Source organism: Postia placenta, assembly GCF_002117355.1.
Source record: "Postia placenta MAD-698-R-SB12 unplaced genomic scaffold POSPLAscaffold_4, whole genome shotgun sequence".
Classification (NCBI taxonomy): Eukaryota; Fungi; Basidiomycota; class Agaricomycetes; order Polyporales; family Adustoporiaceae; genus Rhodonia; species Rhodonia placenta.
Genome location: NW_020169835.1, coordinates 1,451,708 through 1,476,681, shown reverse-complemented (window position 1 = coordinate 1,476,681; position 24,974 = coordinate 1,451,708). Strand labels below are relative to the sequence as shown.

The 24,974-nt window shown below is 52.5% G+C and overlaps 6 protein-coding genes across 6 annotated transcripts; 4 read left to right on the top strand and 2 right to left on the bottom strand.

The window, feature by feature from the left end:
• Positions 1-1,981: 1,981 nt before the first annotated feature.
• Positions 1,982-3,148, top strand: POSPLADRAFT_1045344 (hypothetical protein; the record flags this gene model as incomplete). Its single annotated transcript, XM_024478732.1, has 6 exons — positions 1,982-1,984; positions 2,036-2,324; positions 2,362-2,580; positions 2,631-2,704; positions 2,764-2,804; positions 2,866-3,148. The coding sequence occupies 6 exons, from the start codon at positions 1,982-1,984 to the stop codon at positions 3,146-3,148; spliced, it is 909 nt and encodes a 302-aa protein (XP_024341047.1).
• A 1,488-nt stretch (positions 3,149-4,636) lies between these two features.
• On the bottom strand, positions 4,637-7,877 carry POSPLADRAFT_1032657 (hypothetical protein; the record flags this gene model as incomplete). The annotated part of the gene is made up of 5 exons (XM_024476876.1): positions 4,637-5,221; positions 5,254-5,406; positions 5,459-6,875; positions 6,932-7,464; positions 7,518-7,877. 5 exons carry the CDS (start codon positions 7,875-7,877, stop codon positions 4,637-4,639), a joined length of 3,048 nt encoding a protein of 1,015 aa, XP_024341046.1.
• A 653-nt stretch (positions 7,878-8,530) lies between these two features.
• On the top strand, positions 8,531-15,005 carry POSPLADRAFT_1179903 (hypothetical protein; the record flags this gene model as incomplete). The annotated part of the gene is made up of 33 exons (XM_024488711.1): positions 8,531-8,749; positions 8,798-9,345; positions 9,397-9,643; positions 9,707-9,904; positions 9,962-10,303; positions 10,364-10,397; positions 10,457-10,575; positions 10,642-10,776; positions 10,833-10,961; positions 11,023-11,126; positions 11,189-11,259; positions 11,315-11,380; positions 11,438-11,445; positions 11,501-11,562; positions 11,612-11,670; positions 11,726-11,903; positions 11,957-12,485; positions 12,536-12,594; positions 12,652-12,706; positions 12,759-12,836; positions 12,887-12,933; positions 12,986-13,168; positions 13,224-13,386; positions 13,449-13,600; positions 13,651-13,714; positions 13,769-13,822; positions 13,879-13,969; positions 14,024-14,142; positions 14,201-14,326; positions 14,379-14,403; positions 14,460-14,550; positions 14,611-14,668; positions 14,731-15,005. 33 exons carry the CDS (start codon positions 8,531-8,533, stop codon positions 14,815-14,817), a joined length of 4,500 nt encoding a protein of 1,499 aa, XP_024341045.1. The 3' UTR covers positions 14,818-15,005.
• Positions 15,006-16,624: 1,619 nt separating this feature from the next.
• On the top strand, positions 16,625-20,273 carry POSPLADRAFT_1069652 (glycoside hydrolase family 3 protein; the record flags this gene model as incomplete). Its single annotated transcript, XM_024482361.1, has 9 exons — positions 16,625-16,851; positions 16,904-17,099; positions 17,155-17,209; positions 17,260-19,001; positions 19,027-19,093; positions 19,356-19,579; positions 19,632-19,791; positions 19,882-20,007; positions 20,067-20,273. The coding sequence occupies 9 exons, from the start codon at positions 16,625-16,627 to the stop codon at positions 20,126-20,128; spliced, it is 2,859 nt and encodes a 952-aa protein (XP_024341044.1). The 3' UTR covers positions 20,129-20,273.
• Positions 20,274-20,316: 43 nt separating this feature from the next.
• POSPLADRAFT_1179899 (hypothetical protein) lies at positions 20,317-21,180 on the bottom strand. The gene is made up of 4 exons (XM_024488710.1): positions 21,119-21,180; positions 20,753-21,057; positions 20,605-20,695; positions 20,317-20,546 (listed from the first exon to the last, which is right to left on the bottom strand). The coding sequence occupies exons 1-4, from the start codon at positions 21,134-21,136 to the stop codon at positions 20,475-20,477; spliced, it is 486 nt and encodes a 161-aa protein (XP_024341043.1). The 5' UTR covers positions 21,137-21,180; the 3' UTR covers positions 20,317-20,474.
• A 250-nt stretch (positions 21,181-21,430) lies between these two features.
• POSPLADRAFT_1179895 (hypothetical protein) lies at positions 21,431-24,802 on the top strand (the record flags this gene model as incomplete). Its single annotated transcript, XM_024488709.1, has 14 exons — positions 21,431-21,455; positions 21,517-21,544; positions 21,600-21,694; positions 21,762-21,919; positions 22,539-22,625; positions 22,812-22,890; positions 23,016-23,156; positions 23,355-23,385; positions 23,559-23,754; positions 23,809-23,940; positions 24,007-24,096; positions 24,151-24,234; positions 24,338-24,469; positions 24,530-24,802. 14 exons carry the CDS (start codon positions 21,431-21,433, stop codon positions 24,611-24,613), a joined length of 1,362 nt encoding a protein of 453 aa, XP_024341042.1. The 3' UTR covers positions 24,614-24,802.
• Between the last annotated feature and the right edge of the window lie 172 nt (positions 24,803-24,974).

The window sequence follows — 24,974 nt, the reverse complement described above, 5'->3', positions numbered from 1 at the left end:
AATTTGTCGAAATGGTCAGAACAAGATCTTGAAATGACAGATTCATCATCATTAAGCTGTGCATTGAGGCTCACGGTTTTCCGCCCGCCCTCGTTCGTCGATTGTTGGTAACTTATAAGTAACGGCTGGTGACGGCTGGTAAAAATGATCTAAAGCTTTTGCTGTTCTTCTGCCAAACGGCACGGATAACGGGTCTGTTTCAGTTTGCATCTGTAAATCGCACAGATCTTGACAGATAGCGACCAAGCGACGTGATCATTTTTTTCATACCTCCTGAATTGGAGAGGCGGGGATAGAATGTACAACCCCGAATTTATCTCATATTGGTGAGCCTCGCACTCCTTGTGTACTGCCCATCAAATCAGGTCGCCTCTATCATATATGGCACTCATTGGCATGCTCTTTGTTACATCAATAGCAGTTAGACGGCCGTGCTCAGCGGAGACGAAGTCTCAAAATAGGTAAGAGTTCGTCCAAGATATACCATGTTCGAGTCGCAAGGCGCCGCTATCGGCTCCTTTTCTTGTAAAAGATTCTACCGCGGGCGGCCTCGGGCGCATCTATACGTACACATAAGGGTTTCTGAAGCTAATTTGTATCAAGAGGCCGACGGACACGGGCCTGACATATTATGATTGCTGTCACTTGCGATGATACTAATAGACGGCCCATATAGCGAGCCTTCGTCTCATCTCCGGCACAATGGTCAAAGTATGTAACCTTCCCGACCAGAAACATATTTCTCAAACTGACTACCAGATGAGCTATGCGGATGCCAATCCTTCATAACATGGAAGTATGAGTGGCAACTCCAAGGAAGCTTGTTCCTCTCGCTTTGTTCATAATTGGACGCTTTGACAATTCATGGTGCTGACTGTGGTCTTGAATACATTAGGTATGCGGAGACATTGTTTCTCAGCTCAGCAAAGATCTGACCGACAACGAGGTTCGACGTAAATTGGGTCTGGATCGATTAGCATCCCAACACCTGTCTCGATGCACTGCCCCTTGAGCCTCCAATGGAGATGTGTGAATTATTGGGTAGTGTCCACGCCTTGAAGAGGCTTCACGTACCTTCGCTGGCTGATGTGAGATTGAAGCCCACACCTGGCATTGCCGTAACTATTGCGGCATTCCGCGCTATTCCCTGTGAGAGTTTGTAGGTCTTTCTTTACCGTAAATGGTCGACGGCTGATGCATTATACAGAACATTGACCTTGCAAATTGAAGCCGCATGGGGCAGCTGGCCTCATGAAGCAAACGCATATCCCGTTTGTCAGAGACGATGCTTTTTCGACACGACTTATAGCCTTCTACGTCGTGGGGCTCTGTTACAGCCGGTGTTCGATATCTTCATGAGCTGTTGCCTTGACAGATGCGATTCGTGGATTAGAGCCTCCGACAGCAATATGCGTTGGTTAGGAAGCCATCGGGCATTGAAACGCGCGCACCATACCGATCACGATGTCGTATGAATCGTTGGTCTTTGGCACGTCCGCACAGAGGCGAGTTCCTTCGACTTAAGGGCATATGCTCATACCAAGTCGCGAGCTGCTTTGGCCCCATGTGCAGCTGCGTGGCCACACTGTTGTTAAACAACAACATCATGTTAATCTTGACACCCCTTCCGTCGAAGGCACCGCTTGTCTACTCTGATCTCGGCAATTTCTGCGTGTGCCGATGATCAGAGCTGATAGCCACATCAACGATCCCCGGAACGCATATAACGACGGTGTATGGATCGCTCTTGTCCCCTTCGCTATCTGAATTGACTATGCAAGACTCCCTTGCCGTTGTTAGCTTCGCCACTGTCATAGGAGAAAGTTTCCTCTACGGTGTTTTCCTGCTCCTCGCAGCTATAGCCTTATATTTACATGTACGAAGACCTGGTTGCCACAGTCGCTCGTTCATGCTTCGTATCGGGCCTGTTTCGTTGACCCCGGCCCTTGTTACAACAGTATTGCTAACAATACTGGTGACCATGGTGAGTCACGTCTTGTCATCGAATAGTACGGCATATTTATGTTATGTCTAGCACTGGACCCTCACTATCGCGCGCCTCTTCGTTGAACTTGCAAACTTTAAGAAAGGACAAGATCTCCCGCAAATCTATACCAATATGTCACAGCCGACTAGTATGGCGAGGAGTACAGCTCTCATGCTGACAATATTAATATCTGACCTCATGTTTGTGAGCCCCGTTGCCGTTCCACGAATTTGGATTGCAGAGGTCATATCTCGACAGATCTCCAGGCTATGGATCGTGTGGAATTATAATCTATACGTCTTGATCCTACCTATATTTACTACCATTGGCTATCTAGGTGAGTTATCACAGTTTTCACGACACACATTTTACAGACTCTTTGAATGACTGCATCCCAGTGGCCAGTGTGGGGGATCTACGAACACTGAAACATCTCCCGGATGACTCAATACTTACTCATGCCATGGAGAGTTGGTTGACGGCGCAATTCGCCTTCTCATCCATGTATGTTTCTGTGCAACTTATGCATCCGTCCTTCCGGGACTCATTCGACGTCACGGCGGTTTCTTCCAGTGTGAATATATACTGCACAGGTGAGTTATCTAAACACTGCAAATACCCTGTATGCACTCATAAGTTATAGCCGGAATCGCCTGGAAAGTCTGGCAAGCGACACACAGTATCGCTCATGTCACATACAGAGGAAGCAAACTCGTGGTACGTATTTAAATCAACGATTATGTCCTAGGTATTCATCATATCTGTGTTTTATGCAGCGTATTGTACGTATCGTGATCGAAAGTGCAGCAGCCTACACGTAAGTTCACTATTACTCATCAACATCAAGAGCATGCACAGAGTCATTTATGCGTGCGCAGGGCATATAAACTCTTCTACTTCGGGACATACGTGGCACACAGCGACCTTCAGTACTTCGCGTTAGACATGGACTCCCCCGTAGTGGGGATCACGTTCATATTAATTATCGTCCGCGTGGGACTCGGGTGGACGGACCAAGCACAGCCAGCGGCTGATTTGTTGAGACGTAGCACGGCGGAGCAGACCGTTGACATGCCGCCATTCGGGATCAACGTTACGCAGGTGATACGCCACACAAGAGACACAAGCTCTTCGTCGAAGATAGGCCCCGAGCTCGTCTGACATTCGACTCCCCAATATCGTGTCTGGATTTTGTTCTTGCTCGCCCTGTACTCCTATCTTGACAACGATACTATACGAGCTTACTTCGCTGATTTGTTGTATGAACTCTAGTAGATAATGCGTCTCGTTCCAATGCGGGTCATCTGCCGGCGGTCTGACTTGGTGCAGGCTGCTCAACTGTTCTAATGCGCAAAGTAGTCAAGGCCAAACGAAGCAAGGCAAGAGATTGTATTTTCTTAAAATTGTTTTTTAAATCCAGTTTTTTATCCGCTTGAGGAGATTGTGTTTGAACATCCGCCGCTCAGTGTAGCTTCTGGCTCGGATATAATAAGGATGTACGCGCGTGAGGTCAATGGATACTCTGGATGACATCTTTTCCACTATTGTCTTCGAACGTACGCGCCATAGACAGGGATACTCTCAGCTTATTTCGAAGTCCACGCTGGAAAGATGTGTACGAGAATGCACCGTGTATATTGCACTCCGCGTATAATACCATAGGAATCATGCAACCCAGTCCTAGAAAAGAAAACATATATCTGCAGGGGAGATTGGTGCTAAGTGAACGATTGCATGAGGGGTTGGAGGGTGAAAACAAATATCTACAGAGGGCAGTGATGCTAGGCAGACTATTGTGCGAGGGGTTGGAGGATGGATGTTGGGGCATGAAGAGATGTAACGAAGTCTACCCAAAGGAAGATGCAGGATTCGCTCCGCAAGTCACAGCCGGAAGGAGGGTGTGGCGGAGCTCTATAGTCAGAGCGCAAAAGAGCTTGTGACGCGACCATGACGACAGGGTGCGACGACATCGACGAGGGATCGATGAAGAATATTTTCCTCTGAGCAGTTGAAGACGAGCATTGAGATATGTTGAATCAGAGTGCAGAAGCAGATTGAAGTGTCAGAGCTAGAGGAGCCCAGATGCCAGTTACCAGAGCAGGAGAGAGGCGCCGTCGGTAGTCATTTCTAGCAGCGCGTCAAATGTGAAGGAGCCATGCAGAGCCTTAGTACCAGATGGTGTGTCGTGACCCAGGGGCGGAGACAGAGAGAGCGACAGCAGCGAGAACCAAACCCGAGCGAGCGACGAGTAGAATACCCGAGTGGGAGTAAAACTTAACAAGCGACAGAGTGCGGTGAACTCAGAAAGCCTTGCCGGGACTTGCAAGGAGTTGAAGCAGAACGCGCCACACAGACATTGCGAGTCGATGACGGTCGTAAAAGACTCGACGTCGACGACGGGCTGAGCGCCATGTCTCGAGGCTTGCCATAACGCCGAGAGCGTTGCCTGCAGTCACCGAAGGGGTGGCGCGTTGCTTTATAAATGAAGCTGAAGAGTATAAGTAGAACCTGTAAATCTCCCCATATAGAGACCGATCAACATCTGGTCCTCTAGGCGTCAGTGCAGATAGTGAAGGGGGACAACACTGGTGCTTACCGCGTCTCAGCACCACATTCGCTACCATATTCGCTACCATAGAAAAACGAAATCTAGAAGAGCCGGCTGAAGAAATCCTTGATTAAGTCAAGGCGGGTGGCATCCTTCTGGATCCAGCCACGCGAGCTGGCAGAAGAAGGCCGGGAAGGCGAAAAAGAAAATGCACTTGATGTCGCTATATTAGGAGAAAGCTCCGATGAAGACATCGAATGTTCACTCGACATGTCGCTAGAGTCGTCGCTGAAGTACGAGCGCTCCATCATCTCGGAGGCACCGTATGAAATGGGCGTGGGCGAAGGAGGGAAGTCCGCCGTGAGAGACACAATGATGGATGAAGGAGCGTCGGGAGAGCCAACGCTGGTGGTACCGGTGGTTGAGGCTACGTCAGAACTGACGGAAGACGGGGACCGCATTGCCTGGGCCGCAGGAGTGGAAGGGCGCCGGGAAAAGAGACGGTACCAGAGGCGCGGCTGGCTGTCAGCGCTCTTGATGGGCACTGCATCGAGCGGAACGTCTTCAAATTCGGCAGGCGTGATCGCCAACTTGCTGCTAGAATGCTTTCGGGCCAGACCGCGCTCAGGCATAAGGCGCTGAGGGGTGGCTGGCGTCATGCTGCTTGACTGGAATGGCAGTTTAGGCTAGGTCCGCCGAAAGTGGTGGAAACACTTACTTGTATAACTGGCTTCGAGCTCTTTCCCTTGAGCAACGGAGAGCCACGGGCGAACTTGCTGATGACGGGCCTCGGAGAGGGGCGGCTGTGGAAGCCTATCGTCCCATAGAGGGCCGTTCCTCTCGAGTTGCCGAGGATAAACTCCGGCGCACTCTGAAGGTAACAGTCAGCGGCGATTTCAATCCAAAGTGGAAAGAAGACATACCCAAGGCAGATATCCTACGAACGTCTCCTGCGCCGCAGAAACGGTGGTTTCGGTAGTGACATACTCTGACTCAGGCTCTATCTCGGGCTCTATCTCGAGCTCGAAATCATCTTCATAAACAATTGCTCTGAACTTCTCCTTCTCGCTAGCCGTGAATCGGGGAGCAACGTCGTCTGCGATCGTGTAGTCGGCGCCATCGGGAGAAGAAACACCCCAGTATCTATTGGGTCGAGGACTCCCAGGTGCTGCAGCGCTACCGCGACCCTCGAGAGCATGGGTAACTTCGGGGTGCTCGACAACATCCTTCGGGAGCTCCTTGTCAACACCAGCGGTTGGCTCGCTTTCGTGCGTCGTCATGGTGGTCTGCAAGAGCTTGGGCACAGGAGAGGAGCGACCAAATTCTTGTTGTGCCTGCGTGACACGGGAGACGTCTGCCTCGGCGGACATCCTGACGAGCGAAGCGACCGAGTCATCCTCGAAGAGCGAGAAGGCTTCGTCGACCTCCTTCAAAAGCGATGTGAGGCTCTCGGAAGACCTGATGCGCTCGGTAGGATCCTCGTCTGATGCTGGCCCACAATCTTCGTAACTCGAGTAGATGTCGCACGCTTCGGGATCCTCGTCGAGATACTCGGCTAGAATGTCGTCAATGAAGTAGCTGCTGTAGGCGTTTTCGAACACCGGGCTGACAGTGCAGGCTGAGATGAAGACACCGAGTACAAATGAGAAAGCATACCTAAACGTCGCGAATTCTTCGCTCTGCTCGTCAGTGACTTCCACATCGTCCTCGGGGAAGTGATTGGCCTCGTAGACTGGGAAATGCTCCTCCATATGAGTTGTTGCCGTGCCATAAGACCCTGCGTCGGAACTCTCTACACTACTGTTATCCTCATCATCCTGGAACACAGAGGTCACTGCATCCTCAGTAGGATCGGGAGCGACCAGCATCAATATGTCTGCCATGATGAGGGTTCCTTCTGCTACACGAGCGTTGTCATCGATTGGGCCTTCCTTGATCACTGGGCCTTCGTTGACGAGGGTATTGGGGATAGCGGGCTTGGGAGCATCTTGTAGAACGGTCTTCGATTCATCTGACTCCTCTACAGGCTCTTCGATGAGGGCCGCGGTGTGCCTCCTCATGGGACCCGTGCGCAGCGCTTTCTCCCAACCGGGGCTCAGGAACACAGGCCTAATCGCGCCCGCCTCCACCTCGGGATTAGGCTGAGGAGCGCTGGGGGGCACGACATCCTCGACTTCCTCAGTGACAGGAGAGTCATAGCCCCATCCCGGGAGGGTGAGCAGATCCGTGCTAGAGCTGACCGAAAGACTGGGAATAACGATGTCGCTCGGGGCCATGACTTGTTCGTCGTCGTCGTCAGGCACGGTGAGCACGATCTCAGGGACAACGAGCTTCTTGCTCCTGTAGTAGTATTGTGGTCAGAACTGCGAATGGAATGCAGGAGAGAAGTCACTGACTTGTTGCTGTCCACGATCTTCGCCACACCCTTCTTGACACTGGCCAAGGTCCCGATCACCTTTGCGCGCACTCCGCCTGCGACCCCTCGCTTCGGGGACTCGACATTGGGCTTGACAGGCTGGATCTTCTTGACAGGCGGAGGGGTGCGAGGCTGAACCGGCTGGATTGGCTTGAGAGCGCGAGGTGGACTAGCCCGAACGGCGGCATTCTTCGATTGTGCCGGACGCGGGATGCTGCGTCCGTAGACCGTCCCGGGAACCTGAAGGCGATCTGTCTCCTTTGTACGCGTGCCCATGTTGGCAGACTGTGCGAGCCTGTCTGCGGCAGAGACCCTGAACGGCATGATGGGAGCAGGGCGGGTGCGAGCGGCGGATGTCTTCGTCGGGCGTGCGAAGGACGGACGATTCTCCTTCGGCGATGCGTTCTCCTTGCCGGCGGGGGGAGGGCGAGTCGGGCGGGGACCGCGGAAGATCTCGATGTTCGTGCGCACTTGCCGCACGCTGTTGGCGGCGGCGGCCATCAGCTGGGAGTTCTGCGATTGTTGGTCAGCAGCAGAAGACGTTAAAGTGTGATGAAGTATCGTACCACATCGGTGAACGGCCTGTCTAGGATTGGCGACAGGGCGTCGGGCGAGGGGAGGATATCGTCGTACAGGACTGACTGACTGAGCACATCGACACCTTCGCCTGTACCGGGCTTGACCTTGAAGGCGGGTGCGCCGTCGCGGGTGGTGACTGCATCCTTCTTGACGGGAACAGCCGAGAGTGACTGAGGGCGGGCCGCCTTTGTCAAGGATCGCTTCTCGACAGCCTTGGGAGCACCGGAAGTCCTGATCTGCAGTGGATGACGAGCTGGCATGGGGCCCCTTGGCAGCCCCTTCTTGAGCGGGGATCCTGGAGGGGCCTCAGCGAGGGGAGCGGTGGCGAATTTGCGGGTGTGCTGCATTTCGATCGCTTGGTGCTAGCTGTCGTGCGAGTTCAAGTCCTGAGAAGCTGGAGGGTACCTGAGGCCTCCCGTTTTTGCGCTTGCGGAGCTGACATAGAGGGTGACATTGCGGCTGAGCACTACTCAGCCGCAATGTCACCCTCAGTGTCAGCAGCGGATGAAGGCATGCGACTGCCACTGACCAGTTGTTTTTAAAACGGTTTCCTTGCAATGGCATGTGCTGCAATTTAAGCCGCTTGATCTGGTCATCATAAGTATCAGCAATGTCCAAGACAGCAGATTACACAATGCACATACCTCGAGCACGGTGTACAGAAGCTGGTAGACGGACGGCATTCATGACCCTCGCGTACGGGCCATGTTGTTCGCTCACAGACATGGTCATCTTTCACTGCATAACAACGGTCGAACATAGTCACTATCTTGTGAATCGTCCACATACGTATACTCTTAACGAGCGCGCCATTGAATGCGACTGGTGCAAATTGAAGATGGACGACTGCGAATTTGAAGGCGATCGTGCCGGCAGGACGGCAGCGTGCCGCCGGCAGTGACGACGAGGACGGTTTATAAGGTGGGCGCCCGCCCGTGCATAGAGTTTGTCGCCATCGTTGGCGTGCTCGGCGTGCTCGTTTTCCACGTCCTCGCTGCCAATGGCGTCGTCCCTGGCGCGCTGCGCCAACCCAGAAGGCTGGGGCCCAGTCTCGCCCGTCCGCACGTTTGATCTCACCCCCTGCTTCGAAGAAGGCATCGTCCTCTCCACGGTCCTCGTTCTCTTTTTGGTCGCGGCTGCACCAAGATGTTGGGTTCTGAGCAGCGACGCTGTGCGGACCCGCAGTCGCAAAAGCGTTTGGGTGCTGAGAATCAAATTGGTGCGTTCTCACCATCAAATATTTGAATGTGGATCTGATGGCTACCAGATCCTTCTGTCTCTCGCATGTGCCGCGAGCTGCACGAACTTCATTCTCGTGCTTGCCACGCGCAGGCCCGTCGCCGTGATTCAGTCCTATGTGCTTGAAGCATTGGCGCTTCTTGTCACGCCGATTTTGACTTTGTTGAGCCACTACCGCACTCGCTCGTCCTCCAATCTATTGCTCCTCTTCTGGCCGCTATATGCGTTTGGACTGGTCGCCTGGGGTCGCACCGTCCTCTCACTCGCGTACAATGCTTTTGTACCAGTTCTTGCGCTGAGATGTGCCGTTGCAGTACTTGGTCTACTTGCCTTCGGCTTGGAGTGCCTTGGCCCCGAGTTCACGCCCGAGGACCGTCCCGCCAGCCCTGAAAAGGGACAGGTTGAGAATCCACTGCTCACCGCCAATCTTTTCAGCATATGGACGTTCTCCTGGATGTCTGGACTCATGAAGAAGGGTGCGTCGACTTTCATCACCGAAGACGACCTTCCCTCCCTCGTGCCTGAGGATGAGTCTGCAAGCCTTGGGCGACGGCTTCAGAAGGCCTTGAAGAAGCAGTATGTGCTCTATTCACAAATTTCCGTAACACAATCTCACTCGCTTGACAGCAAATCGCTCTCTGTATCACTGTTCGCTGCGTACGGCGGTTCATACGCCTTCGCTGCCCTCCTCAAGATTACCCAGGACTGCCTCTCATTCCTCCAACCGCAGCTCCTTCGCTGGCTGCTCGCATACATCTCCGAGTACCAGACCGCCCGCTCTCATGGCACTGCCACGCCGAGCCCCTTCGAGGGCTTCGCTATTGCCGTCATCATGTTCGCAGCGTCCGTCGCGCAGACGATCATCCTGCACCAGGTATGCCTACATCGTCTTTCAACAGACATTACGCCGCATACGTGCTAACTACTCCGTGCCCAGTACTTCCAACGCTGTTTTGAGACAGGCATGCGCGTGCGTGCTGGCCTAGTCACGGCTATTTACCAAAAGGCACTTGTACTATCGAACGACGGCCGCGGGCGCGCGTCCGGTGACATTGTCAACCTGATGTCTGTCGATGCGACGCGTCTCCAGGATTTATGCACGTACGGCCTCATTGCCATCTCAGGGCCATTCCAGGTGAGTCGGGCGCGCAGCATGGCGTGCATCAGAATGTGCTGACGGCCCCGGGATGAGATCACCCTCGCGTTCGTATCTTTGTACAACATCCTCGGGTGGTCTGCATTTGTCGGTGTGGCGATCATGATCGTCTCGATCCCGTTGAACACGTACATCGCACGCTTTCTCAAGAGACTGCAGGAGCAGCAGATGAAGAATCGGGACAAGCGGACGCGGCTTATGAGCGAACTACTTGCTAACATCAGGAGGCAAGCGTCTCTGACTATGCTGAGGCGGAGTCTGTCTAACACTTTCTCCAGTATCAAGCTATATGCGTGGGAGAACGCGTTTATTCGCTGGATCTTGGCAGTGCGCAATGAACAGGAGTTGAAGATGTTGCGTAAGATCGGTATTGTGACGGTAAGCGCAGTGCTGCACTCACAGATGCATTCCAATTCTAAGACGCATTGGTTCATTTAGTCCCTCAACTCTTCTCTTTGGACGGGCATCCCACGTATGTGTGGCCGCGCTGCATCTAGTAGGGGACTGTCACAACTGACATCACTGTGTTAGTCTTGGTCGCGTTCAGCTCGTTTGCTGTAGCATCCGCGACATCTGAGACGCCGCTCACATCTGATAGGATCTTCCCGTCCATCTCGCTGTTCATGCTACTTAACTTCCCACTGGCCATGGTTAGTGCTTCCACAACGGTCGTCCGTCATCTACGGGTTTTCTGAGATTCGCTGTCTTGCCGTTAGTTCAGTCAAGTAACATCCAACATTATTGAGGCCATGGTGTCTGTCAAGCGGTTGTCGGAGTTCCTCGCTGCGGATGAGCTGCAACCTGACGCGCGCCAGACAATCAAGGGCAACAAGCTGGAGATAGGAGATGAGGTACTGAGCCGCCGTTCTTATGGCTTATAAGATTGTACTCATGCTCTACATTGCAGGTTGTGACTATCCGCGGTGGCGAGTTCTTCTGGAATAAGGATGCGGCGACGCCCACGCTGGAAGACGTCAACTTGACGGTGCGGAAGGGGGAGCTTGTCGGTGTGCTTGGACGTGTTGGGGCTGGCAAGGTAGGGACTGTCCTCCTTCAGTAGTTGCTAGCGGTATTCACGCTAACGACGTATTTATCAGACTAGTCTCCTGTCGGCGATCATTGGAGAGATGCTGCGCACGGAAGGCGAGGTGAAAGTGTCGGGCTGTATGTCGTACGCTCCCCAGAACCCTTGGTGCGTTGGGTCACTACGACATTGTTCTTTACGTCCATGCCGTACTGACAGGACATGTACAGGATCATGAGCGCCACCATTAGAGACAATATCCTGTTCTCGCACGTCTACGAAGAGGAGTTCTACAACCTGGTTATAGACGGTAGGAACATATTTCGCGCCATCTCTCTCTATTGGCTAACGTACACCATGAACAGCATGTGCGCTTCGTCAAGATTTGGCATTGTTGCCAGACGGCGATCTGACCGAGGTTGGAGAGAAAGGTTTGTTACTCGTTCTCTATCCTTCCTTTCTTGCTGACATTCGAACACACACTGTAGGCATCACTGTATGGGTTCAGTATCACTTCAATTATTACGGTCACTAACGACGCGTGCATATAGCTAAGCGGTGGACAGCGCGCTCGAGTGGCGCTCGCGCGCGCAGTGTATGCTAGAGCTGACATGTAGGACGTAGATGATTTTTTGTATTGACCTCTGCTCACCACTCCACAGTGTAATCCTGGATGATGTACTTGCTGCAGTAGATTCTCATGTCGCTCGCCATGTCTTTGGTAGGCCGGCTTTCTACCTTTGTCAATCGGTGTAATTTAACTTTTCATGTCGCAGACCATGTGATCGGCCCCCAAGGCCTCCTTGCAACAAAGGCTCGGATTGTTGTCACAAACAGCATACACTTCTTGAAGCAATTCGATGAAATCGTCTACATACGACGAGGCATCATTCTCGAAAACGGGTCCTACAATGAACTAGAGAACGACCCCGAAAGCGAATTGCACAAGTTGATGTATGTGGGACAGTGTATGCATGCTTCTTCGGATGCTGACGCCGAGCGTTTAGAAAAGGACATGGTACTCTGTCTGCATCTGGTGTGTCAACCCCCTTCATTGGTGACACGACGACACCGTCATCGGCTGGCGAGACTATGGTGGAGTCCTCCCGTGACCTCATCGAAGACAAACTGCAGAGTGTCGATGATAAGCTCAAGCGACGAACGAGCTTCAGAAAGCCCGACCTGGTGGACAACCTGCCCACACGCTCAGTGTCGGATGGGCCTACCAAGGAGCACACCGAACAGGGTCGTGTGAAGATCGATGTCTACCTGCAGTACATCAAGGCGGCTTCGAAGACGGGTTTCATGGTTTTCGTCCTCTCTACCATACTACAACAGCTCACCTCTGTTGCTGGCAACAACACCCTCCGGGCGTGGGGAGAGCACAACTTGAGCGCCGGATCGAACCATGACGCATTCAAGTACCTGCTTGTCTACGGCCTTTTCTCTTTGTCTTCGACTTTGTGCGGCATGTTAGCTGCCATCTTGATATGGGTACTGTGCTCCATTCGTAGCTCGAGGCTTCTCCACGACTCGGTGAGCAAAGCCTGTGTGACTGGTTTGCAGCGGATTCTGAATATGTTTAGATGCTTCATGCCGTGATGCGTGCGCCTCTAAGTTTCTTCGAGCTCACTCCCACCGGACGGTGAGTCGAATCCAACAACCTTCATTGAAGCATCCCATTGACGACGTTCTTGGCCAGTATCTTGAACTTGTTCTCGCGCGATACATACGTCGTCGATCAGATCATTGCTCGAGTACGTATGAACATCTACAAGTGGTTCTCCACCACCTCATTCATCGATATAGGTAATGCAAAACACGATAAGGACGCTGTGCGTGACTGCTATGATCCTATTCGTCATTGGCTACAGCTTCCCGCTCTTCGTAAGTTTGACGGCCCTGTGTTTCACTCGAGAGACTGACTCCATGCTCAGCTTGTCGCTGTCCCTCCGCTGACATGGTTCTATATGCGGGTCATGATGTACGCATGCGCTATATTTGGACACGTCATCTGAATACTCAACCTGTCCTAGCTATTATCTCTCCACGTCCCGCGAACTGAAGCGTCTCGATGCGGTGTCACGTTCGCCGATATTTGCTTGGTTCTCCGAGTCGCTCAATGGACTGTCCACGATCCGGGCCTTCGATCAGCAACACGTTTTCATCGCAAATAATGAAAGGCGTGTGGATCGCAGTCAAATATGTTATCTTCCAAGGTATGCCAGGCTCCAGTTGTTTGAAATGATTACTCAATTCCATGTTCGCGTGCAGCATTTCGGTTAACCGTTGGCTTGCGGTCCGACTTGAATTCGTCGGGGCGACTATCATCTTCCTCGCTGCCACATTAGCCATCGTAGCACTCATCACAAGCGGTGTTGATGCTGGTCTTGTCGGCTTTGTCCTGTCGTATGCGCTGAACACCACTGGATCCTTGGTCAGTTGCCTTGCCCATGCGCCAGCACATATCTGGGATTTTAGGGCTTACTCTATGATCAGAATTGGCTCGTGCGCTCAGCAAGCGAAGTTGAACAAAACATTGTCAGCGTAGAACGGATCCTGCACTATATCCAGTTGCCCCCCGAGGCTCCTGCAGAAATTGCTGATGCTGTTCCTCAGGAATGGCCATCACAGGGGAGCATTGAGTTCAAGTCAGTTTATTTTACAATGCAGCAATGAACAGGCCTTGAACTGGTTCAAGGGAATATTGCGCTCGTTATCGTCCGGAGCTTGACCTTGCGCTACGAGACATCACAATCAAAATTGTAAGTGCTTCTGGTTTGTTACACTTCCACAACTGACAGCATGTGGCCTTGCAGAACCACAGAGAAAAGATTGGTATCTGTGGCCGGACTGGGTCTGGGAAGTCTACGGTATGTCCGATTCGCGATGCGATCCACAATGTACCACAACTGAGGGACTACTATAGCTGCTATTGTCATTATTCCGAATTATCGAACCTGCGTCTGGAACCATCTGTATTGATGGCGTCGATATCACGAAGGTCGGCCTGCATGATTGTACGTCTCTCCTCTTGGACTTGATAGTGACAATACCTCTAATACCTTCATTAGTACGCTCCTCGATCTCCATTGTGCCACAGAGTCCGGACTTGTTTGAAGGTACCATTCGCGAGAACATCGATCCGACAGGCGAACATCAAGATGCAGATATTTGGACAGCCCTCGGCCAAGTCAGCTTAATCATATGTTGCTTAAAATATCTTCTAACTGCCTCGTTACTCTCTATAGGCACACTTGAGGTCGTTCGTCGAGTCGTTCTCTGAGGGTCTCGACGCGCCCGTCAAAGAGGGTGGTTCATCGATGTCGGCTGGCCAGCGACAACTGCTTTGTTTTGCACGAGCACTGCTACGTAAAGTGAGTTGCTTATGATGTCGTCTTCAGCAGGCGCTGATCTCATGTGCCGTAGTCGAAAGTTCTCGTTTTGGACGAAGGTACGGCTTTCTGTTACTTACAGTGAACGAGATCCTGACATATACTTCCGACAAAGCTACATCAGCTGTCGATCTCGACACAGACAAAGCCATTCAGGATATCATTCGTGGTCCTTTATTTGCCGATGTGACCATGCTGACCATTGCGTACGTGCTTTTTCTTTATACAACTCCGGGTGATGTTGCTGATGGCAAATGGTCAACAAGACATCGTATCAACACAATCATGGAGTCCGACCGCGTCTTAGTCCTCAATGCAGGAGAGGTGTGTTTCACGGCGTTTGTTTCGCCTGAACGTGACAGACTTATCAACCGCCCGTCCTCCAGGTCGTCGAGTTCGACACGCCACAAAATCTGCTAACCAACAAGCAGTCTTCATTCTACTCATTGGCCGCTGAAGCAGGTCTCGCTTAACCTGAAAAGTCAAACACATTGAGTCGACTTCTGCAGAGTCCGGGAATGAGAATGGACCACTACCACTGTGTATCGCATGGGCAGCAAAACATGACTTTCGCACGCTGATTGGACGCATGTAGAGTTGTATCCTATAGCATGTTCCTGCGTTTCGCTTCTCTAGGATTCTTACCATAATTATCGCTGCATCGTGTGCATCTGACCTCAACACGATTAGCACGAACTCCGAAACAGCCTTGAGGTGAGTAGGTGCTCTTGCTTAGTCCATCGGCTGCCCAGCGGCGATGTCAAATCTAGGTACATATTTGCCCAAGATATACCTTGACACTGCAGATGCCATGCATTGATGTGCATGTACCAGAGTCTTTCTACATGATGGTGCGCACCGTTGCTCGAATTCTCGATTCTTCTGCCTTCGCTGATGCGCCTCCAGTCGCTTTTCATTAATGGCTTCTGTGTTCGCGTTTCGCTTCCGACCATTCCTGAAGATACGGCATATAATAATATTGACTCGTGGGCACGCGTTAAGCAGCAGGTAGGGGACGCTACGAGCCAAGTCGATTCATCACTTGCTCCATCCATCGCACTGACGGGAGGCATCGAATGGTGCCTCGAAGGAACACGTGGTGGATCCGAATAACGCACATCAGTGAGAGGAACGCCGTCTTCCGACTCGGAGTATGTTGGAGTGAAATCTGCATAAGCAGAGACCCTACGAAGCGAAGTTGGTATTGCTATCCAGCAGGGACTACCACACGAATGAGTTCCAACAACCTTCCTTAGTGAGGCTAGAACACACGTTCAAGGTGTGAGGCGTGACGTCTTCGTCAGCTCCTCGTGCATTATAGGATCATAGGAAGACTGCCTACACATTTGATGATTCACAGTTTAACGCAAGATTCTACTATCCCCGTTTGGGCATTACCGTCCGTTGGCCCGACGGGGGCGTTTCCGACGAAATTCTAGCTCCACGAGGTGCACGGATCCCTTGGCAGAACGTCCAGCTGGCTACTTGCAATTGGTATTTCTATGTGACATCCCATTTGAAGGCAACGTTTTGGAGAAAGCAGATTCACTCCTTCGTTTAGCAGGCCACTTCAGTACATCCTTCCACCACTAGTGTAGCAGCTCTCCATAGGCCCCTCAGAGCATCCGGAACCCAGGAGCACGGATGCATAATAGTCTCTTCTCCGCGCTTTCAATGTTCCAGAGATCGGGTAAGATCCTCCGACTCCATTTCGTCATGCACTTTAGGTACGCATATAGTACTTCACAGCAAAATGTCGAGGATGGCCCTCGAAATCACCGAAGTTTGCCCGCCAGTGGTCGTAGAAGTACTTCCTTCCGTCGCTCAGTATCGCGACTGTCTTCAATATCTGCCTGCGGTACGTCACCAGCATGCCTTCAGTGAATACACTATACTACTAGCAAAGCTGAGGGCGTCTACGCTTTCGAGTACTCATGGTCTCATCTATGCACTGATCTACCCGTTCAGTATACGTCAAGACGACTGATGAGAAGAACCCTCAGGTCACAAGATGTTTTCCATCACCATCGAACGCGGTGCAACTTACGGTGAGACATGAACGATGGTCAGCTGGCGTGCCGGCGGACCGTACGCTGAGCGGCCTCCAACGTTTGCTCGCTGCCCGGGCCAATGTAGTCACCTCGCTTCCCATCTTGTGGTCGTCAGAAGGAAGAACTAATTACGGAGCGTAAGAGCGGCAGCCCTCTCAAGTATAAATTGCCAGGGTATGGTTTCCAATGACTCGGCAGCGGACGGCCTCACTCTTCGGTGGTCTTCACCATGACGGTTCTTCTCGCGCTCTCGTGTCTGGCCTTGGCTGGTCAAGCCTTCGGTGCGTTTCCCGACTGTGCCAATGGCCCACTCACCACCAATACTGTGTGCGACACGTCTGCTACACCGCTTGAGCGCGCGACCGCTTTGATTAGCCTCTTCACATTGGAGGAGAAAATAAACAATACCGGCAACACCGCGCCCGGGGTACCACGCCTGGGATTGCCTGCATACCAGTAAGTTCCTCTGAAACTGATGTAAATTTCGGTGGTGACTTACAGCGCTAAGGTGGTGGCAAGAGGCCTTACACGGCGTTGCGGAGTCTCCAGGAGTCATCTTCGCGCCATCTGGAGAATATAGCTATGCGACATCGTTCCCCCAGCCGATTCTCATGGGAGCTGCCTTCGACGACGCACTCATTAACCACGTTGCAACGATCGTCAGTACGGAAGCACGTGCATTCAATAATGCTAACCGCTCTGGGGTAGGTTCCCGCCTCCTGACAGTGATCGGACATGTATATTGATTACCTTTCATAGATCGACTTCTGGACACCGAACATCAATCCGTTCAAGGACCCGCGATGGGGAAGAGGTACATATCCTCCACCATGATGTTTACACATCGCTGAGGTTCTCGAACAGGCCAGGAGACACCTGGAGAGGATCCCTTCCATCTGCAGTCATATGTTTACAACCTGATCACCGGTCTGCAAGGCGGACTTGACCCTGAATACAAGCGGATCGTTGCCACCTGCAAGCACTTTGCAGCATATGATCTCGAAAATTGGGAGGGCAACGTCCGCTATGGCTTCGATGCGCTCGTCTCATTGCAAGACCTGTCAGAGTTTTACACCCGGTCCTTCAGGACTTGCGCCCGCGATGCCAACGTCGGCTCCTTCATGTGCTCTTACAATGCTGTGAACGGAGTACCGTCGTGCGCAAACTCCTACCTCCTGCAGGACATCCTTCGCGATCACTGGGGCTGGACCAACGAGGACCAATACATCACCTCCGATTGTGACGCCATTCAGAACATCTACGAACCCCACTACTACACAGCCACGCGCGCGGAGACCGTCGCTGATGCCCTGAACGCCGGCACAGACCTCGATTGTGGAGAATATTATCCCGAGAACCTCGGCGCAGCGTACGACCAGGGCTTGTTCACTGAGTCCACTCTCAACCGCGCTCTCATCCGCCAATATGCTGCCCTTGTGAAGCTCGGCTACTTCGACCCCGCGGATATTCAGCCATATCGCCAGATTGGTTGGGCGAACGTCAGCACGCCTGAAGCCGAAGAGCTGGCGTACACCGCCGCTGTGGAGGGCATCACGTTGCTCAAGAACGATGGCACACTCCCCCTGTCGCCGTCCATCAAAACTATTGCGCTCATCGGACCCTGGGCAAACGCGACCACACAGATGCAAGGGAACTATTATGGTGTTGCGCCCTATCTGATCAGTCCGTTGATGGCGGCGGAAGAGTTGGGCTTCACCGTGTACTACTCTGCCGGACCCGGTGTCGATGATCCTACCACCAGTTCGTTCCCCGCCGCCTTCGCTGCAGCCGAGGCCGCGGATGCTATCATCTACGCTGGTGGGATCGACATCACCGTCGAGGCTGAGGCCATGGACCGTTACACCCTCGACTGGCCAGGCGTCCAGCCTGACTTTATCGACCAGCTGTCGCTGTTGGGGAAGCCTCTGATTGTATTGCAGTTCGGCGGTGGTCAGATCGATGACTCGGCCTTGCTCCCGAACCCCGGTGTCAACGCCCTTGTCTGGGGTGGCTACCCAGGACAGAGCGGTGGCAAGGCGATCATGGACATCATCGTGGGGAATGCCGCACCCGCGGGCCGTCTTCCCATCACACAATACCCTCTCGATTACGTTTACCAGGTCGCGATGACAGACATGTCGCTGCGCCCCAGCCCGACGAACCCCGGTCGTACCTACATGTGGTACACCGGCACGCCGATTGTTGAGTTTGGGTTCGGCCTCCACTACACGACGTTCACCGCCTCGCTCTCTCAGCCGTCTGCCCCTTCGTACGACATTGCCACGCTAGTGAGCTTGTGCAGTGGTGTCGCGCATCCTGATCTCTGCCCATTCGCCTCGTATACGGCGAACGTCACGAATACCGGCAGCTCGGTGACCTCGGACTTTGTTTCGTTGCTGTTCTTGGCGGGCGAGCACGGTCCGGCGCCATACCCGAACAAGGTCCTCGTCGCATACGATCGTCTCCACGCCATCGCACCGTTGGCAAGCCAGACGACGACGCTCAACCTGACGCTGGGCTCATTGTCGCGAGTTGACGACTATGGAAACACTATCCTTTACCCAGGAGAATATACCCTCATCTTCGATGTGGATGCAAAGTCGACAGTAAGCTTCATCCTAACCGGACAAGAGGAGATTCTTGACTACTGGCCCCAACCGTAACAATGCCCGCCCCCTTCGAGGTGGAGATAACGGTTGTGTGTGAAAGTAGCGTACATCTAGAATACGAACGTAATGATCAACGAATTCACGAATGACCTTTCCGCGATTTGGGGGGTCTCTGGGAACCGTCTGAGTGTTCATGTGAAGTAAATATCATTCCATGGGTTCTGCAAATGGTGGTTAATATGACTGCGACGTCACGCGTCGCGACTGTTACACTCGACATTCACGATCACGTGTAGCGCTCCATATGCCACCATATCCTGACAATGAGCTGACGCACCATCCGAACTGTAGATGAGGTTATGCGTTTGTCTCCGACATTCATTATCCCCTTTCTTGCCCCTTTGCGCGCTACGCAACACAGCCCACTGAACCGCCTCGCCAGTACCTTGCCTACATCAGTCACCGCCGCCGTCCAAGTCAAACTACGCTACTTTCATTACAGCCGTCCAGCTATGAGTGGTCCCAGCAAGACTAAGAACGATACTGAGTGGAAGGCAATCCTCTCCCCGGAACAGGTCGGTCCACCGCGTCTTGATCAGTATGATCTGCGTCTGACCCGGGCTGTAGTTCCGCATTCTCCGACAGAAGGGCACTGAACCCGCAGGCTCGGGCAAGTATGAGAACTTCAAAGGCGAGGGCATCTTCGCCTGCGCTGGATGCGGCACCCCGCTTTACAAATCTACCACGAAGTTCGACAGCGGGTGCGGATGGCCTGCATTCTTCGACGGTGAGTATATCGAGCCGCTTCTCTCGCCGGCATTTTGCAGCATGCACGCCCCCTCGAGCGGTTGCTCATGCTGTTTTCATTGATCGCTAGCTATTCCCGGCGCGGTGAACCGCCACGAAGATCGTTCCTTTGGGATGACACGCACTGAGATTACGTGCACCGCGTGCGGCGGACATCTGGGGCATGTCTTCAAGGGAGAAGGCTACAAGACTCCTAGTGCGTTGTCCGGATCATAGTTTCGTCATTGTGACAATGTACTTATCGGACCATTATAGCGGATGAACGTCATTGCGTAAACTCCATCTCGCTGAACTTTGTTGACGAACCGAAAGCCTGAGTGTGCGTTGTGCCGATCGGGGGATATTGTATCATCACTGTACGTCTGTATCAACAACATCTGGATGTAGAATATGTCTCCGGTGAACGGCAGGCTGTTTGTAGGCACGCTCAGCCTTGACAATGAGCATAATATTTACCGATAAGTCGATGCATGTCGGAAGTCGTCGTACCTGCAGGATCCACTGTGTTTGTGAAGGATATATTCATGAATATCGTATGGTGATAGCGAAGACGGAAATCCAAACGCGAGTGTAAGGTAAGCAGAAGTATAAGGTTGTTGATGCATCGCCCACGAGAGCCAAGATGCAAGGTATGCGTACTGTACAGATTGACCCAGACAGCGATTAGAGTCCTTCCATATTGGCGACGAGCTCGTCCAGCTCTGCCTTTGACTCGCGATACTTGGTTTGTGCTTCCTATAAACGCAACATTGTAAAGGAGGGCGGCAGCATACAAATTGTTGCTGTCGCATACCTCGTACTTCTTCTCCCATTGATCGCGTTCTTGTTCAAGCCTCTGTACTTGACGCTCGAAGTGTTCAGCCTTGACATCGACCTGCCTCAGTCTGTACGTGGCACAGGCGCGTTAGTGACCGCATATCCGGCTTCAAATCGATACGCACTTCTCCATCGCATCCTTGAGGCTCTTGTCTGCAGCATCAAGCTCCTCCTCAAGAAGCTGGATCTTCCTCTGCAGACCCTCGTTGATCGTCTTGCTCTGATCACCCTCCTCCTGCGCAGCTTTCGCGGCAGTGAGCTTGCCCTCGGCCTTCTCGAGATCGCCATCCATCACAGACAGCTTGTGCTGCAAGGATGTGATCTCTTGGTCCTTCTCCAGAAGCTGCTGCTCGAGTTTCTTGTTCTTCGCTTCCGCCTCCTCGGCGCGAGCAACTGCGGTGTCCGCCTCAGCGCGGAGGGATTGAAGGCGCTGTTACAGCATGAATAAGCGCGTCTGTACGTGCATGAGAAAGCCAGTAGTGCACGCAGACCTCCTTGATTCTCTCCATGGTTGTCTGTTGCTCGCAAGATGAGGAAGGCGGTGTGTCACTGGGGCTGTTCCAGGTGCTCCAGCCTAAGCGGGTCTGTTAAGTGTTGATAAAGTATCAGTCGTGGGAACAATACCGAATTGGGAAACCTCACGTGCGAAGCCCGAGATCTATCCCGCGCTGAGTCCGAGCTTGCCTCTAGCCAGCGTCGCTCCAGTTGCTTTCTGCTTGTCGCCATCTCAAACGCAACTGCCAGGGAACCTATACACGCGGGGATATATACCTTCCAAAGCCGAGGGACGCATACAACCGAGAATGGCGGCGCCCGTAGCTCAGGAAGGTGTGTGCAGAGCATGTTTATGTCTGCTGCTGCTGATCCTTGCGTGTTGTCTGACGGGTAGAGCTACCCATCCTCGAGGCAGTTATCAAGTGAGCTCATCTGCAGATCCCTCGAATAGAACGTGCTGATCCATAATTTCTGAAGCATTCGCAATCGCCTGACGGCACTCAAGAAGGACAGAGGAGAGTATATTAAACCATCAGACGTGAACACGCTGTATCAAGCAATCGTGAAGCAAGGTGAGCATGACCAGAGTGCATTCTATCTTGAACCCAGACAGATTCTTAATGTGCCTTGGGGTTGCAGTGACACGCCTAAATGAAGTCCGCGATGCCCATACAACATACAACAACCGTCTGGACACAACTCTGGCGGATGTATTCAACCTACTATCTCTTTTCTTCCTCACCATTGGGAAAACCAAGGAATGCCCAGCAACCTACAGTCAAATTGCTAGTATGCGGGTGAGTCACTTCAGTGTTCCGTGTTCCGAGCTTGCGCCTCCGTTCCGCGTGATTGCCGTTATATGTCACGTCCTACACTACGGCGTGGATAGCATTACCGGAACTCAAGCTGTGCATTGTGTGTCATTCAGGCATCACATTCCCTCGCAGCAAAGGCGCATTTGAGGGCACTTCCGTGATGCTCATCTCGTTGCTGGTAACGTTCATCCGGAACCTACTTCCCGCTTCACCGATTATGTCATGTCCAGGGGACTTCCACCGAGAGTCTGGGCCTCGACAGGTGAATGTTACCCCTAAAAAGGGATGATCACCGTTGATGTCGCTCCCTGTCTTCAGCCGAATTCATAATAGCCTCCATAGGAGGGAGAATGACAGGGGCGTTCTTCTGATCACTAGCGAGGAAACGGAGACACTGTCACACCTGTGATAGACGGAGGTTGTTTCGGAGCCAGGTGCCGGATTTTCTTCGTCGGGGTCTCATCACTTGGGACACATATAAAGGATGTAGTCGCGATATTGGTCATCACGTTCCCATATGGTGTCTCCCTATACCTGGGCCTTTATACCTTCCCCTGATCCGACAATGCGTATGGTCTCGTCTAACCGCCATTGTTCGCAGCAAATTTTAGAGCATATGGATGAATCAGGCATCTACAACGAGTCAGACCTTGCGCCATTTCATCGACGCCTTGCTGAATTACGGTGCGTAGCCTGCTATTAAGCTTCGACCCTCATCGCGGATTCTCTTCGTTTGCGACTCCCCTTGCGACTCCTTGAGTCTAGACGTTCAACGACTATGGCAGGTAGGGCATGATTGTTGGTATACGCTCATGATGTCATAATGTGATCCCTCCATTCCTCGAATACGGCCACTGACTCAGTTTTTAGAGAGATCGTGCGAAGTGATGCGGAGGGCGGCAAGCATCCCGAAGCGATGACCACGCTTTTGGACAGACAACTGAATGAATGTGGTGAGGCGTCTTTCCATACGACCGTGACACACTTCACTCTACCACCTACTCTATGGCATATCCCTTTTCTGCGCTTGCTCGAATGCACATAGTACGGGCAATATACTCATAACCGGACCTTACAGACTGCGTGATTCGGCGAATGCAAGAATCGCTAGCGGTGCTATCGCCCGAGCTGGTTCCCATACATGAGCGCCTGGTCAATGTCCGCCGGAAGCTCGTTGCCCTCGCTGCGAAGGAGACTGCACGAGAGGCTGCAGCAGCTAGTGCAAGACCCGTTGAACCGTCGCCCCTAGATGTCTCTCAGGATCCCACTCCTTCCTTTGATGGGGCGGAAACCCCAGAACGCCGTAGTTCAACTCCCGGCAGCGATACCGAGCAAAAGACGCCGACCATCGACACGACTCCCAAATTGGAGCCTGTCAAAGAGAAAGAGAGTCACAAAATCAAGTCCGAATTGAAAGTGCTCCAAGAAGAGCTGCGAAAAATTGATTCGTTGAGTGTCCTCTTCGGCCTTGTCTCTGATTCAGCCTGTGTTGACCTCTGTAGCGATCCCGCTGCTGTCCTCCACCCATTCTCTGCTAACCTACCTGTACCTTGTGACATTGTCTCTTGTAACTCCTCTCTACGATTGACCAAATACACAATCTCGTCATTCGCTCTCTCAGGAAGCGTGTGGATGGCAAGTTCTTGGGCCCGGGAGGCATGGTCCCCGCATCTCAAGCCATTTGCTCATCCCTTCTTGAGGAGTGTTTTGAGATTGCGCAAGAAATCCGAGCGCAAGATGACTCAAAATACGTCGCCTCGTCGCTGAAGCCTATCTACGACAGGCTCAGCGAGATTCGACGGGAACTCGAGCAGCTGGTGAGTGAGTCCGTGTTGGGCAGTCCGCAGACGAGTTTGACGGTCCGTCCTTAGGTGTTGACACATCGCTGGAGTCTTCGCGAAACAGATCTGTGGAACTATAGCCTCAGTCTGCAAGAGATCGACAAGATGCGGGTGGATGGGAAGTTCGTGGATTCAGAGGGCACTCGGCCATCAGGGCAATATGTAAGTAGCGTAACACACCAGCAGGAGCTTGCCCCCTGACGCAGACGTTTGACTTGCCTACTCTAGGTCTTGCTGTACCTGCTTCGACGATGTTACGGCCTCATCTACAGACTGCTGTCATCCAGCGAACCAGTATCTGAGGAATTGATGCCCATTGTGAGTGTACTCTAACCAGTTCAAAGACCGGAGGTTCACCACGTCCTATTCTAGGCAAACAAACTGTCAACTGTGAAGAAGTGTCTAAACGAGGTCCTGAAATACGGCGGCCCCTTCTCACCACGAGACCTGTATCCAGTGCGTCATGGCTTGCTATTCTGCTGGTGCCTCACAGGGCTGGCATACCTCCAAGATATCGTCCCCAGCGCAGCGCAAGAGGCTGACAATTTGTTATGATTAGTACCAGCTGGCGCTCTATCAGATCGACTCCATGCGGAAGGAAGGCAAGTTCGTAGGCGTGGACGGGACAATACCCGAGGGCCAGGGCATCGTCATGGCACACCTAAACGAGTGCCACGAGCTCCTAGAGATGGTGCGTTGACACGATACGCTTCTTGCAGGCGATCCTGAACTCTAATTGTTCATTTTCTAGTTGAAAGAGGCGCTGGAAGAGCCCGAGGATACAGAGGACGAGGATTATGTATTTGATGAATTCTCTGAAGAAGGAGAGGAATAACACAGTAGACGTACCCTTGTCAAGCAACAGTCCCTGATACGTGGTGGGATGCCTTGATGCATGGTGGGATGGCATCCGATCACCCCGACCGTGCAATTCGGGAAATCTGAAGTAGTCGTATTGTTGTAAGTCATACTGTTCGAATTGGAATGTACTTGGTGGCAGCTCCGTCCAACTTCTCTTAAGTCACCACGGGCCAAAGTCTCAGCTTTTATTGTAGTAAGCTCCCTGCATATCTATCAAGACACCAGCAACCTGGCAGATAAGTACCATGTACAATTCTCCGGATGTCCGGGAGGTTTTGACAGTGGCACAGGGATCCCTCTCCTACAACGTCATGTCGATTCAGGAGTGAACAGCC